This window comes from Chlamydotis macqueenii, chromosome 2 (assembly GCF_036417535.1).
Source record: "Chlamydotis macqueenii isolate bChlMac1 chromosome 2, bChlMac1.mat, whole genome shotgun sequence".
Classification (NCBI taxonomy): domain Eukaryota; kingdom Metazoa; phylum Chordata; class Aves; order Otidiformes; family Otididae; genus Chlamydotis; species Chlamydotis macqueenii.
The window spans coordinates 65,785,486-65,801,669 of NC_141557.1; the positions used below are offsets into that span (position 1 = coordinate 65,785,486).

General features: G+C 38.5%; 1 protein-coding gene across 2 annotated transcripts in view; it reads right to left on the bottom strand.

Moving 5' to 3' along the window:
* The window catches only part of CDKAL1 (CDKAL1 threonylcarbamoyladenosine tRNA methylthiotransferase), a 416,940-nt gene that overhangs the window by 138,140 nt on the left and 262,616 nt on the right, over positions 1-16,184 (bottom strand). For both annotated transcript variants that reach the window (XM_086743159.1, XM_086743160.1), the window contains one exon: positions 3,143-3,288. In XM_086743159.1, coding sequence (XP_086599285.1) covers positions 3,143-3,288 — 146 coding nt within the window. The remainder of the gene's footprint in view (positions 1-3,142; positions 3,289-16,184) is intronic.

The following is a 16,184-nucleotide window of genomic DNA, read 5'->3' on the forward strand; positions in this document are numbered from 1 at the left end:
AATATGTACAAGTTGTACAGGGTTACCTTCAAGTTAATCAGCGCATCCTCATTTCCTTTATGCTGTTGCTCTCTAGAATAGTTTACAAATAAAACCTCAGTAAATACACACACACGCACATATTGTATCTGTAGATCAGCTACTGACTGCACAACATTATTTTTCTGAGTACTTGAATTTACTGAAATTTCAGTGCAAAAGTAGTGCAAAATATCAAAGAAGAAATTTCTTAAAAAGTATAAAACAAGACTTCTGCAGTTCAGTTTTTCCATCTAATGGATTTGTGCTTCTGGCTTTATTTTCTAAACATTTTGCTATTGATCTTCATAATTAACCAAAAATGTTGTCATCTGGCTGGGGAGAGTGGCTCTAAAATCCAAAGTGTCACATATCAAAAGACTGCACTATAATATTAATATTAATTTTTAAAGTTCATTTCTAAGGTTCCTGCCTGAAGAAAGAGTCCTCAAGGGGAAGAAAAAAAGTGACAATGTCTAACTTCACAGTCTCAGAGGGTCTAGAATGCTCTGTTGTTTTAAAAAGTGAGTTTCAATACAATAAGTAATTGCTTTGGAGAACTCTAGCTTCTCTGTACGGCATTCTGTGCTCAACAGGATATAAATAAATCCCCATGCGCAGAAGGAGATACCTCTGCAATCACTCCTGGCTCTCCAGAGGAAGGAAAGGCATTTGCTCCTTCTGGGAGAAAAAAGTCCCAGAGTGTTTGGTTGGCCTGGTTGAGAAAAGAAAGATTCAGGAATCACTTGGTATCTTTGGGGTTCCAAACCCAAAAAGATGGCATGGTTTGTTCTTTTCCTTTTTCCCTTCATTTTTTACTTGCTGTACATTTTTATTTGCTTAGATGTTTGAACTCCAGTTATTAAGCACTTAACTGATAACTATATAATTCCTTAATGTGTGGCTTTACTTCTTCAGCAGGTCAGCCTATACAATTACTGGTTTAATAGAGTTTTAGGTGAAGATACTATCAGAGCGGATGTCACATTTTAGAGGCGAAGGCACCATTTGGAATCTACTGATAAGACCCTGTACATTTTGCACAGGAAGCTTCTAGATGACTTTATGGCCCTAGGAATAGAGAAAGTAGATATAGAGGGTTCTACTTTTGTTTTATTTTTCCTTTTTGATAAACGGAGGATGGAAATAATCCCTTTTGGCTATTAAAGTAGTTCAAACACATATTTAATTTTAGCTATTCTGGCTGTAGGCTCTGGAGTTGTCTGTAGCAATGTTAAGTTCTGGCAAACTTTGTGCTGAGATCTTTATGGGAATATCTATATGGGAATGTAATAGCTGGCTGCTGTCATAAAGAGGAGAGACTACAAATGAAGACACTATAATCTTAAGTGCAAAAGAAAAAAAAATATTAGTTTTACAGATGTGCACATGTTTAAATATCCAAAACATTTTCCCTGTCTCGCATAGCTTCCTCATCCTGCTGCCATATGGTACAAAGAATTTTCCATCTTAATATTGGGAGACTGTTTTCTAACAGGAACTAGTAGATAATTTGGTAGTTTTTTAATAAGCAGGATAAATAAAGTTTATTCTTATTTAAAATTAAGACATCCAACCAATTATTCTTCCTTGTTAAGCTGACTACAAAAAAGCCTGTGGAAAAAGACGTATGACATAGATTACTGTATATTCAATGACCAGCTGTTTTAAATTTGGATATTAAGTAATTCACTCTTTTCTGTGTGCAAGAGCTGAGTGATTGAATAAATTCCCATATGCCCCAATATGTGCCAGCTATACTCAGCTATCGAAAATCCAGCTGCTGTTATGATAAAAGCTGCCAATGCTAAAAGCACCGAATAGAATAATGAATCAGCTTCAAGTAAACTAAGACATAAACTGACACAGTTCCCACTTAAGATACGTTAGAATACAATATATCTGTTAATGAAAAACTAACACTGACCCATAGTCACATGAAAATAAAGTGCCAAGAATTCATGTGCGTCGTTTAGGGTGGAAAATTAATGCCCAATCAACCTGTCTGAAGACAAGCAGCTCCATTTCCATCAGTTTTCCCCAGTGCATAGGAATGTCCTTTAAGTCACATGCACCATTTGCAAAACAAATTCTACAGTGCCACAGTTTGCTTTTCTTTCTTACAGATCATAATTCCCATGCAGCTTTTGCTATGACATGACATAGCTAGACTGCTGGATTTTTCAATGATCATTAAAAATTGATTATGAAAATTATTATGAAAATTTGATTTTCTTATGTACAAGCATTTCAATGAAATTGAAGACTCAATGCTACAACTCCACTGCCCTTAACTCATTAAAACAACAAGGACACAAACAACAAACAAAGCAGGCAAAGGAAGTAGCCAAACAAGGTGACAGAAGTAATTCTCCAGACATCTATTTTTAGGACAATCTGTGCAGAAATATTCATCAAAATACGCCACTATTAAATTTTAAAAGCTAAGAAATTACTCCCTTGGATATTAAATTATTACTTGCAGTTACAAAAGCTTTGCAGGTGAAGGTAACTTTTATCTTCAGGTCAGTGTAAGTAAACACATTATGATACACTCTTATTTCTCACAATTAACCCTGTTGTTAAGAGAAATAATTTTGAAATTATCCTAGAAATCATCAGTTTCATGAGCAAAATTAGGGTATTACTATATTGATGTAAACGTGCATCAGCTATAGAACATAAAATACTTCTTATTAAAAAAACCATCCAGACAAACCAAGCCATTCACATTTGCTGGAGCTAGATCATCTCCAGTACACAAATAATACAATACTCAAAAGCCACATTAAAGACGACTTCAATAACTTTAACTTCAAGTAGTCTATATATAGTAGTTTAAGCATAAAAAATAATTTAAGAATGTATTATTTGAAAAAGATTAGGAATATACTGACAAATTAAAAGCATGTCATGCAGAGATTTAAGATGCTTATAAAAGCTCAAGCAAAGGGGCAAACCACATCAAGGGGCTTACAGAAAACTCAAAGACTTTGAAAGCTTAAAGAAGCTCATTCTTTTTCGTATCTTAATTATGAAGTTGCAAGTAACTGTTTTCAGCCACATGTTCTTGAAATTGAAAAGAAACCAACACTGTTATTTTCTTAAATATCAGTAGACTTACTTTTCTTTAAGGAAATCCACTACTTGTTTGAAGTCTGCCACGCAGTATTCTCTTTTCATGTCCATGAGCACACTGTCAGAGGCTGACTGGACTGGTATGTGCAGAAAAGCATATACTCTTGGATGATTGAGAATCTTCGCCATTTCCTAAGTTATTGAAAAAGAAAAAAAGCTTTAAAGAATTATGAAAACAATACACAGACTCCTTTAAATTAATATATGGGCTAAGTATCAGTAATAATACTTCTGAAACCTAAACAATACTGAGTTGCAGTGGCCCAGTTTGAAAGAGCAGGGACAGGTGAAAATATTTTGAAGCAGTACAAAGAAAGCTATAGGATTGTATTTCCTTTGAGTCAGGGGTGACATTCCCTACATAGTACTGGTTATTCAACTAAGAGAAAATTTTAGAGGTAAAGTATTGTGAAAGTCGGTGCTTTGACAGTGGCTGTTTTCAGTTTCAGAAGATGGCAACGCGTGGTTCAGCCGAAACCAGGGCATAAGGGTTAGCTGCTTTCTTTTCAGAGTCAAATAAGTTCTCAGATATCAATATGACAATATTAAGGTATACCTGGCCATTTGCAAACCTGCTCCAGCACTGGTCTGAAATATGTTACCCCAGTTATTTTGGAGATAAGACACATAAGACTCCAGGAATTAAAGATGCTACAAAATGCATAAAATTAATTGGGGGGGGGGGGGTTAAAGCAGAGTGACAGCTTAAGAAGAAGCAGAGGATGTCAAACATTTTGTACAAATACAGAAGGTCAGAAAGAAAACAAAGTAAAGGTAATAGCAAAATGCAAACCCCCAAATCAAAGACAAACCAAACCCCCGACTGAGGCTTGACAGGGTGATGGGACATGAGATGAAGAACAGAATACAGCGGTCTCATTTATCATAGAATGGTTAGAGTTGGAAGGGACCTTCAAGGGTCATCTAGTCCAACCCCCCTGCAAGAAGCAGGGACATCCCCAGCTAGATTACGTTGCTCAGAGCCTCCTCCAGCCTGGCCTTGAATGTTTCCAGGGATAGGGCATCCACCACCTCTCTGGGCAACCTGTTCCAGTGCTCTACAGACCTCATTGTGAAATTTTTTTTCCTAATATCTAATCTAAATCTACCTCCCTCTATTTTAAAACCATTACCCCTAGTCCTGTCGCAACAGGTCCTACTGAACAGTCTCTCCCCATCCTTCTTTCATTTTTATCATTTACACAATTAAGGACATACAGTTTAGCAAGAAAAGTTTAAATATTTTTAGAAGGTAAGACAAAATAGCATCTAGATTGCGTGCAATATGGTACGCTACGGTCTGTTAATCTTTACCCTGCAAAAAAAAATAAGTTAACTTGGACAAAGAACCATATTACACACATAACCAGGTTTTCACTTAAGGTTTTCCCTTTCTCCCCACGCAGTAAGCATATGGGACGCAGCCTGCGACCAGGTGCTCCACTGCCACGAGCATTCTGCACACTCCGGTCAGGCTCATTCAGACCATTTCTCCTGTTTCCTTTGAGAGCATAGATACTCTGTCTAACAAAACATACTGCTGCCAGATTTAGTTGTTAAGTTGCAACTATTTACAAATTCTTTCCAGATCATTAATCAGCAATATTAGTCACGCATTTAGATTTTCTCTTGGTATTTCTAAAATGTTGGCCTAGATTGTTCAAAAAGAAGGTAAACACTCTCATGTCTTTTAACTTCCAGATGCTCGTCTTCTGAAAGCACTGATTTTTAGAGCAAGAAGAAAAAACGCTCTCTCAACACACACCTTTCATCTGACAAACCTACGCATACAAAACCTGAACTCTCTCAAATAACTTTTGAAAGCAGTTTCGAAAGTTTCTAAGGTACTATCACAAAAGTGTCTAACATAAGTGATTACATTATTCTGCGGATTATCTGTTCTATCTCAGGTACATAAACTACACACTACAGTAACAGTTATATATAATATATATATTACATATATGATAACAGACAGCATACAATTTGATGCACAGAAAGTCTGTGTGCAGTGAACCTGGCTCTCAGGGAAAGCTGAAGGTAGCTGGCTTCATGAACAAAAGAGTAAAGAAAAGGCCACCGTGCATCTATACAAATTTTATGTGTCCACTTCAAATGGAACCATTTGCCTATGCCCTTAATAATCTTAGATGTTCACCTAGAATTTATTTTCAAAATGAAATAGGCATAGAATAAGTTCTGTAAAATAAAGTAACAAAATGAGGAGAACTTTCCTTCTCTTTAAACTTTAGAAAATACAGCACATGTAATTTATATGAAGCATCCTAGTAGTCATCTGCAATTCTTTTGCTTATCAGTAATAAAATATGTTTCTAAAACATAAGAAATGGCAAAACGGTTGGAACCTAACCTATGTACCACAAACCTTACTGCGTTTATCTCTTACTTCAGAGAACTTCATCCAATCTCCAAAAGCAGATTTATGATATAAGAAAACCAATAAAAGTCAAATTTCATAACATTTTTCTGAATCTGCCAAGTTGTTAAAAAAAACTCACCCTACAACACAGAAAAAAAAAAATTATTCCTTCTCACTCCTCTCAAATTTGGCATCTTCTGAATAACAATCTCTTCAATATGTGATCACTTAGCAAATTCTTTTTGAAGGTAATAAACTATTTATTAGAATTTCTAGCTACAAAAGTGTTATTTTATTGCAGCTTTTGTAAGGCTGAGAATCACTTGATAGGAAAAAATCAGATTTCTATCCCGAACAAACACAGGAAATATTAAGTTTAAAATTTTTAAATTTTGTTCTTTCCCCTTTGCATCCACAATAAACAATACTTATTTTTTTTTAAGGGTTACTTTTTAACCTTAAAATAGGGATTGATTTTTTTCTATGAAAGTAGCTACTTTTAGATTGTGTACAAAACTAGCCGCACATTGCAAGCCAGCAGAAACTAATAGAAAAAAGCATAACTACCTTCTGTTTACCTGTGTTAAAGGCACCATACAGAGTAAAGAACGAGAAACTACCTTGCTTTGCCACAAAGTTTTGGTTTTTAAAGCCAGAAGTGAGGAAATTCTCCAGTTACGTGAAAATGTTGGTTTCATTTGTCTTTCTCTCTTCTTTGTCTTAAAAATTGACAATTTTTCTGCTAAGTATGAAACGTGAAAACTAAATCCTAAAATCTAAAATGTGTTTTCCTCCAAAGAGGATCTCAAAAAAGCACTCAACCAACCTCAAACCCACTAGTTGCTCATCTTATGATAACGTGCAGAACCCTGCCGGTCTCACATTTGATCTACTTCAGCAGTTCGTGGCCAAGAAGGAGCTTTCAGCTACACCTCCTGTCAGAGGAACTGAACCGATAGCGTTCAGCAGCCATAGTTAAACAAGACTCCGGTCAGAACTGCTTCTTCTAGTTATCCTCTGTTTAAATAAAAGAAATCACATGGCTTCTGCAATCGCTCTTGTTGGTATCTTTCAAGATTAAAAACACAATTGTTGCCATTTAAAGTAATTTCCCTTGGTTCCGTACTAATAGGACACAAAATGCCCGGCATTAACTAACTGAACTTTTCCACTGTCACCACAGGTCCCTGTGTGCAGTAAGATCCATTAATGTAAGCTCAAAAACAATACTGATAGTTCTACTGCATCATTTTGTTTTAGAAAGATGCACAGTAGTCCCTCAATATCAAAGAACATGCATTCTTTAGAAAGATAATTGCTTGTCATAGGTATCAGAAATGCACGTACAACACACCTGGAAACCCTAACACAGCCTAGTTATTGGGGTCACAGGTTTCATGTTTGTTCTGGACACTCAAAGCTCCTTTTAGAAAATAGGAGATGGAAAACAGCTCTTTCTACTGTGAAGTCCTTTCTTTGTTTACTTTCTATATCTAAAGCTACACAAAATATGCTACATGCATTTTAAGTCCAATGGAGTACATTCTTGTATTTTCAAGCACAGACCTGAATCAAAGGCCCCAGGGATAAACTGACTTCCCATCAAGTACTTCAGATGAATTTGATGAATTTAACAGAATAGAAATTGTTAACTGTCCTGCCTGATTCTGGCTAGGATAGAGTTAATATTCACCTGAGCTGGGTGGAGAACTGGAGCTGGTAGCCCCTATGGCTGGGATAGTTAACTAATTAGCTAACAGCTGGGGTTAATTTACCCAAATTAGCCAAAGGGCTATTCCATCCCATCAGACATCATGCTCAGTATATTAAGTGAGGAGAGTGCTGAAGGGAGCCTCCTGCTACGTGGGAAGAAACTAGGTGTGGAAATTTGTTGTAAGCCACTATACTGTATTTGTATTCCATCACTGTTTTGTTTTCTTCTGTTATTGCTGTTAAATTTACTTTTTGTTCAATCTCAACCCACGTGTTTTTACTGTTTGTTTTTTTTTTGTTTGCCAGTTCTCCCTTCTGTCCCACTGGAGGGTGGGGGGGTGGAGTCAGAAAGAGACTGGGTAGCTGAACTATGACATTAACACAAATGAAATAAACATGAAAGAAATACCTGAGAACTCACTTTTTCTTTGCCATTTGTTTTGTAAGTACCACTAGTGTTCTTTAATTTATGTTTTAGAACCAGAAACTCATAGTTGTTCAGAAGGAAGCAGAATAATGAACTAAACAAAAGGTTTGCATCTTTACTTCAGAAATCTGGATAAATCAACCTTCTGAACTTTGTAAGTGTTCAGATATAAATACCACAGTCTAAGCCAGAATTTTAAGATAAGATTGTTCCAGTCTTACCTTTCATCCTCCCTATATCCAAATGTACACTGAAGTACTTTAGCACATAGGTTTGATTACAGCTATGTGCTGAATAGTCATACTTGGTCAATGCTGACAGATTTTCCCACATGACAGATTGCACATAGAATACTAGATTTCATCACTTAATAAAATGATTAGTTAATATCCCAGAGAGAACTTGAAGGACATCATAGGCCAATGCATAATTGTACTTTACTGTGTCTCAACATTCTAAGCTTAACATCTGTTTCCTGTTGTTTTTTATAACTTTTTTTTATAAAGTGCTTTGCATTACTAGATATAATTACATATTTCAGTTAGAAGGAAAAATGCAATATAGAATTTTATTTCCATCTGGAAATAATAAAGGAACAACTTTTTGAAATTATATGACTGTGAAGGAAAACAACTGTCTTTAATCATGACTGAAACAGCTGATCGCCTTTTTCCTCTATCCCCTGGAATCTAATAATGCATTTATGAATGAAGGGAAGCACTACATGAAAATGACATTTCATGTAGGAACAAAAAGGTTAAAGAGTAGCACAATTTGTTTTAAGATGACTTTACAAAAAATAAGTCATCTACATTGGGAATCTAAAAATGTATGTGAAATATCCTTTAGGATACTGATCACATAGGAAATAATTTTTTCCAGTTCTTAGCAGCTGGAGTACATCAGAACACAAGGCACATTGCCAGAAAGATTTTTATTTAGTCAGTCTATTTTATCCCAGCAATTACAATACACAAATTTAACCACCTAACCAGAAAATCAATCCTTCTGTTCGTTATGACACCATGAGCAACCATAGAGAATCACAAGGACAATAAACATCAATATCTGTGCATCTTTATGTTGTCATTACCAGCAAGCTGTTCAGACAGTGATTCTTTCCCCTGACCTAAAGTAGGCAAAAATCCAGTACTTGAATACTGCCTCGCGCTCGAGTCACGATGACCTGAATAACTTGCTTCCTAGCAAAATGGTTTCGGACTCTGCCAACAGTGAAGCCCAAAGAAACACTCATCCATATGGAAACATGATAAAATGGCACTCTCTCAAAACTTCTTCCCCTTGTGGCAGATGTTAGTTTGGGATATGTCACGAGGGGTATCCGCTGACTGTTGTCTTTCAGAAGCCCAGCGGTGCCATCACCAGCACGGTCTGGATAAAAATCTAGTGGCTGTGGTCCATTTTATAAATTCCTCTGTTGCACTGCAGTTCAGGATCAGATGCAATCTAGTGATGCAGGCAAGGCAATGATGACACAGTATGATCGAGTCTGGAAAGCCTGTAACAGTTTTGTTAAAACTGATTAACAGGGAACCTTCCCCCTGCCTCCTGTTCCCCATGAGTAACGGGGCTGTAAAAACTGAAGATCGTGTTGGATGTATAATGACATACCTCCCCAAGGACACCGGCTGGAAGGTAATGCCTCCTCTTCTCAACTGCAGATGAAGTGGGGGAGATGTAATGAAGCCATATGATAGACAAGTTTAGCAGCAACCCATACCTCATGTAATATGACATGACTTCTACCCAGGTTTTTATCCTATCATTCTGCAGTAGTTAGAAGCCCACGCAATTCTGACCGATGTAATCTGAACCTTAAAATCAGATCTTCGGGCTGCCAGATGGAGGGCAAAAATCTGTTTTGTCATATGGGAAAAACGCCTTCTACATTACCAAACAAAAAACTGGTATTAGCTCTGGCCACCCTTAGAAGCGAATATAAACCTGATGGCAAGCCGTGATTTGCTGATAGGAGGAGAATGAGTCGTGAGAGCCATATGCTCAGCCTTAGCTGTTCCCAGCTGTTCTCCTAGGTGTGAGACCTCTCTGTTGCTTTCAGCCTCATAGAACAGGAACCCTAGCTAGCTAAGCTTTTTTTTTCCTCCCTCATGGCTACATGCTAAGCCTAATCTCTTAAAAACCAAACCAAGTCAAACAAATAGTATCTACACATCTTCAAAAGCTTGCCACATAATCTTTTATTAAAAATAAGGACAGGCTAACAAGAGTTCTTGCAAAAAAGTGACATTCAGATAATACTACAATACAATACAATACTGTATTGCACAGTTCAAAGCTCCAGTTGAGGTTTGTTGTATCTCTACCTATGAGTCAGTGCACAAACAAGGAAACACCCAGCACCAAATACTAGCTACCTGATTTCTAGTTTTAAACAGAAATATCAAGAACTCTCCTATTCAGTTTATAAGCACGTTTCTCTCCAAGATATGACTCTTAACCTGGATCTACATGATATCCCCAAGAGCCTCTGCAAAGTACCATTTTTTTTCACTTACCTGATAAAAACAGTAATTCCCAGTACATACATCATAACCTGGGTAGTTGAAATACTTCATGACAAGAAAACTGGTATCCCTATCACAGTCTGCTTCCAATATTCAAGTAGGACTGACTTCACGTTGGGTAAAATGTAAAGCATCAACATCTACACTGGGTAGATGCCGATTGCTTATTACTGAAGTCTGCATGGAGCTGTGAGCCCAAGTACAACATCTGAGTTCTTCCAAGTGTGTCATCAAAACACAGCTGATTCAGCAACACATTCAGAACGAACAGCAGCACACTGATTTCGTCAAGGTATTGCGCACCTTCAGTTCCCACGTGAATCCATGGAGGCTGTGTGGTTGGAAACATGTAGTAAATGGTTCAGTCCTTTCAAAGATGAAACTTACTGTTGCTGCTGCAGCCATCACTACAATCATAAAGAGACTTCGTGGAGCTTCAGAGTGTGGCTTGCCCAGTTTCAATAAACAGATTCACTTTAAGGTTAAATGTACATTTAACTAACGGCTATAGTGGTGGCTTAATGGCTTAAAGCCATCCAACCAAACAGCTAATGCTAATTCCTTGTGAAATTATTAATTCTGATGTGCAAGAAAATACATACATTTTCATTTTCTCCATGGCGCACTCTATTTTCTCATCATTAAGCCCTCCTCAAATAAAATTTTTATTTCCAGAATTAAATTAATACTACTCTTTGTAGTATGTATTAGAAACACACATTGGGAAGTTCCCTAAAAAGGTGATTTACTGCAATAGCACATTGGTATTTTAAATAACTCTCGGTCTCAATCGTATTTTATGCTAATAAAATCTTGAAAATTAATTAAAGCATAGAGCACACTTAGAAGAGGTGAGCAGGACTGCCACACTACCTTTTTGTCTTCAGAAATTTGGATGAGTGAAATGGATTGCTAGTTTCATCCATACTCTGTATTTGTTCACTACTTCAAAAAAAGAGAATCTGGTACAATACAAAAGAATTGATGGTTTCTGCTCAGAAGGAAGTCATAGAATGAATGGCACACCCCATCAGAGTTTGGCTGCAGCGAGACAAATCAGTGCCTCCCTATCGTTTCCGTTTATTTCAAATAAGCAAGTACAATACCGAAACCAGCATCTGCTTAATAGAATCATAGAATCATAGAATGGTTAGGGTTGGAAGGGACCTTCAAAGGTCATCTAGTCCAACCCCCCTGCAAGGAGCAGGGACATCCCTGACTAGGTCAGGTTGCTCAGAGCCTCATCCAGCCTGGCCTTGAATGTTTCCAGGGATGGGGCCTCCACCACCTTTCTGGGCAACCTGTTACAGTGTTCTATAACTTGCATCGTAAAAAATTTTTTCCTAATTTCTAATCTAAATCGACCCCCCTCTATTTTAAAACCATTACCTCTAGTCCTATCGCAACAGGCCCTACTAAACAGCCTTTCTCCATCTTTCTTGTAGGCCCCCTTGAGGTACTGGAAGACCGCTATCAGGTCTCCCTGGAGCCTCCTCTTCTCCAGGCTGAACAGCCCCAACTCCCTCAGCCTGTCCTCATAAGAGAGGTGCTCCAGCCCTTTTATCATCTTCGTGGCCCTCCTCTGGACCTTCTCCAACTGGTCCATGTCCTTCTTGTGTTGGGGGCTCCAGAACTGGACACACTACTCCAGGTGGGGTCTCAAAAGGGCAGTGTAGAGGGGGAGAATCACCTCCCTCGACCTGCTGGCCACGCTTCTCTTGATGCAGCCCAGGATGCGGTTGGCCTTCTGGGCCGCAAGGGCGCATTGCCTGCTCATATTAAGCTTCTCATCCACCAGCACTCCCAAGTCCTTCTCCTCAGGGCTGCTCTCAATCCATTCTCCGCCCAGCCTGTATTTGTGCCTGGGATTGCCATGACCCAGGTGCAGGACCTTGCACTTGGCCTGGTTGAACTTCATGAGGTTGGCACGGGCCCACCCCTCCAGCCCATCAAGGTCCCTCTGGATGGCATCCCTCCCTTCCAGCGTGTTGACGGCACCACACAACTTGGTGTTGTCGGCGAACTTGCTGAGGGTGCACTCTATCCCACTGTCCATGTCGCCGACAAAGATGTTGAACAGGGCCGGGCCCAGCACGGACCCCTGAGGGACGCCACTCGTGACTGGTCTCCACATGGACATTGAGCCGTTGACCACCACTCTCTGAGTGCGGCCATCCAGCCAACTCCTTATCCACTGAGTGGTCCGTCCATCAAACCCATGTCTCTCTAGTTTAGAGAGAAGGATGTCGTGCGGGACAGTGTCAAAAGCTTTGCACAAGTCCAGGTAGATGATGTCAGTTGCTCGTCCCTTGTCCACCGATGCCGTCACCCCGTCATAGAAGGCCACCAAATTGGTCAGGCACGATCTGCCCTTGGTGAAGCCATGTTGGCTGTCACCAACCACCTCCTTGCTCTCCATGTGCCTTAGCATGGTTTCCAGGAGAATCTGCTCCATGACCTTGCCAGGCACAGAGGTGAGGCTGACCGGCCTGTAGTTACCTGGGTCTTCCTTATTCCCCTTTTTAAAAATTGGGGTTATGTTCCCTCTCTTCCAGTCATCGGGGACCTCAGCAGACCGCCACGACTTCTCAAATACGATAGCAGGTGGCTTGGCAACTTCATCCGCCAGTTCCCTCAGGACCCGCGGATGGATCTCATCAGGACCCATGGACTTGTGCACCTTCAGGTTCCTCAGATGATCAATCTTCAGCAGATTACAGTGGAAAAAAAATAGTGGAAGGTTTTAATAAAAACCTAAACCTTTAGGCAAGTGCTATTACTTTCTTACTTTCGTAGATATCCAGTTTGCTGAGCTAAATTTATAGCAAAACAGAATTAAATTACAAACATAAGACAAGATTGGTTTAATAGAATTTACATTCCTCAGCACGTCTTGCACATTTAATATTAACTAAACCAATTGAATTCAAAGACTGAGTAGAAGATATTTTATGTCTGCTCCTCAATTCACAATGGTACATAACCCGAAAGCCAGTATTATGTGCAGTTTTATTAAACTTTCTGGAACACACTGTATTTCCTTTTCTCATTTTTAAATAGCAATCACCTCAAAAAAAAAATCCAACTTTTTTTAAACAAATGCCAAAGCCTTATGAAGCAAGCAGTATTACTAAAGATTATGTAGATGATGTTGCAAAGCATAGTGAACGTGACAGCTCATCTATCAAAGAAAACAAAGAGGGTTATGCGTCTAAACTACATAGAAGCTTTTGGAACAGCACGGACAGTAGTTGGTAGAATTTTACTTATAATACAAACAACTAGGAAAGTGAGATCTTATTTATTTTTCAAAGGCAGAAATATTAAAAGATGATGGGGCACAGTTTGTTATGCAATCTATATATTTGACAATAGCTTTTACCCCGACACCTTGAAGTGCATGGCAACTGCTAAAATTCCAACTTTATTTAGTAAAAATGCAGTTTCCCATATATGTACTACCTGTTCTTTGAACAAAACACTCAGTTACTGGTGATTTTTATTTTCTGCTAGAAATGCACCAACGAAGTAAGCCACAGCTCCTGGGATGCTGTCTGCTGGGATGAGACAGTATTACAAGTAATTGACAGACAACCTGATGCTCAACACAAGATTGAGAGTGGATTGAGAGTAGATCTGCATTTAAACACTCTTCATTCCTATGATAGCTAACAAGCAAGAAAAACATCCATATGAGCAAATCATAATTAAGATACAGTTAACGCGCACAGCTTTAACTGGTCAAGCAATGTGCTACCTAATGTTAACCCCTTTTTGCGACACCAATTTTAAAGCACAGATTATTGTATACAGCAGAGCACTAGATGCACGCACAAAATATTCTGTCTGGATGAAGAACTGGATCTTGCATAAATAAAAGCAGTACTTTCTTTTGTGTTTCTCAAAGCATTTTTTCTACTACTGTTACAAAGAATAGGAGCTTAATTCCCAGCACCACAAATATTCCCTTCTAGATTATCTGGATGTAAACTTTTATTGTTCAAAGTTACCAATACAGTAACATTGTTAAGGTTTTTAAGAACACCCTGGATTCACAAATACAATATAAAACCCTCAAGAAGAGTAAGATCACTTCTTATTTTGACATTTATTATGCCAAATCATATTCCACCAGCTGGCAGCAAACATGTCACCAAGAATTTATGGACAATAGGATCTGCTGAGTCCAAGATCCTAGAACTCTAGATTAGAGAAAGTGGCGTGACAAAATCTATCTCAAACCACAGCAGAGATTAATTCCTTTCCTACCCCCATAATAACTATACATTCACTTCGGGGTGAGTTCACCGCTGAAAAAGTTCCCATGACACTATGTCTTAAGAAGCAATTTTAAGGAAATGTGCTATATTTGGAAACCCTAAAGACAAAGAACACTTTAAGGGGAAGAACAAGACAGATACAGATAGAGTATTTTAGTACTTTAAAAAAAAAAAAAAAAAAAGCAAAAAAAAAAGCTGGAATACACAGAGTAAGCAAAGATGCACACAGAGTCTCCATAGGATGAACAAGCATTTAACATAATACCAAAGGAAACAGTAAGCATCCCTCCCCTTCCCTTTTTCTTTTTCTTTTTTAGAAGCCCAGATGCAACTGCCCCTCTCCTCCTCCCCTTAGTATCTGAGATTTCTTTCAGTTTTACTGCTAGCAAGACACAGTTTGCAGAGAGACAACTATGTAATTACAGCAGGGGAAAGTTGCATGGTCCACCGACTACAAAACACTATAAAACTCACAGTAATAAGAGGTCAGGGGCTTAACTATTCATTTATTTAAATGTATTCCACAGTTTTCTTTTTTTTTCTGGTCAAATCAACAGATTTTAATTGGTGCTTTCAAATGCAGCAGTCTATGAAAACGACAAAAACAATACCAGAAACAAAGCAAACACATGCCCTGAAGGCCTCTCAGTTCCTGAAATCATGTTGCCCTTTTATTTACCGTTGAAGAATGTGTGCATATTATTCCCTTTTTAAACACATTTCAAATTAGCTTACACTCTAGCTTATTCAAAACTTGATCTTATGCACAGTGCTCGAAAATGTTCAGTGCACTCAGAGGAAAAAAGAACAATATGGAAAAAAGAAAAGTGCATTAGTAATTTTACTGTAATGTGTATCTGTGTGCTCTGTCAGGGCATGCTCGAGGAAGCCATCTGTAGGGTATCAGCTTCAATGAAGTTAAGGAGCATAAACACCCAGCTGACATGAAAAATCAAAGCAAAAGAGCAAAGAAATACTATTGCGACTTGTGGTGCAGTACACTTGGCACTCTTCATGCATTTAAAGACACTGCCGCCACGCAGACTCCATCTCAATGGTTGGTGTATCACTCAAATGTCCTGAATTAATAACAGAGATAAGGCCCACAGATGGCATATGGTATGGTTTGAGACAGACTCATTTTGACAGGTGACAAAGACAACTACTCATCTAGTCATGTGAAATTAAGCACTTACGGGAATGGCAGGTGTGAACTGCCTCCTTTCTACAGATTTGGAAGCATCCCATCACTCACAGAAAGTGCTGTACTAGACTCCTAGACAACTCTGGAAGCACAGTCCGTGTTCAATCTGAAAGTGAGGTAAGCTAAGGCTGAGATGCGAGCCCCTGCCCTTTTACAGCCTGGATGATCTTCATTCCCTTCCGATTTGGACAGAGCCCCAGATACTGAACAAGAAAATGACGTTAAAAACCTAAGGAGAAGTGACATATGTTCAAAGCAAAAATTCGTCTCTAACAATACGCCCTTACCATGAATTCATTTCAACCTTCTATACATTTGGCCTTATTTTTCACTCCTCAGACTACCTCCTGTTCATCATTTATCTACTACTATTGTTTTAATGGATTTTTCCCACCCTCCCTCTCCATTAGTCACTGCAAGTGGATACAAAACACTGTCTCATTAGAGCACTAGCCAATAACTCCGTAATACGATTACA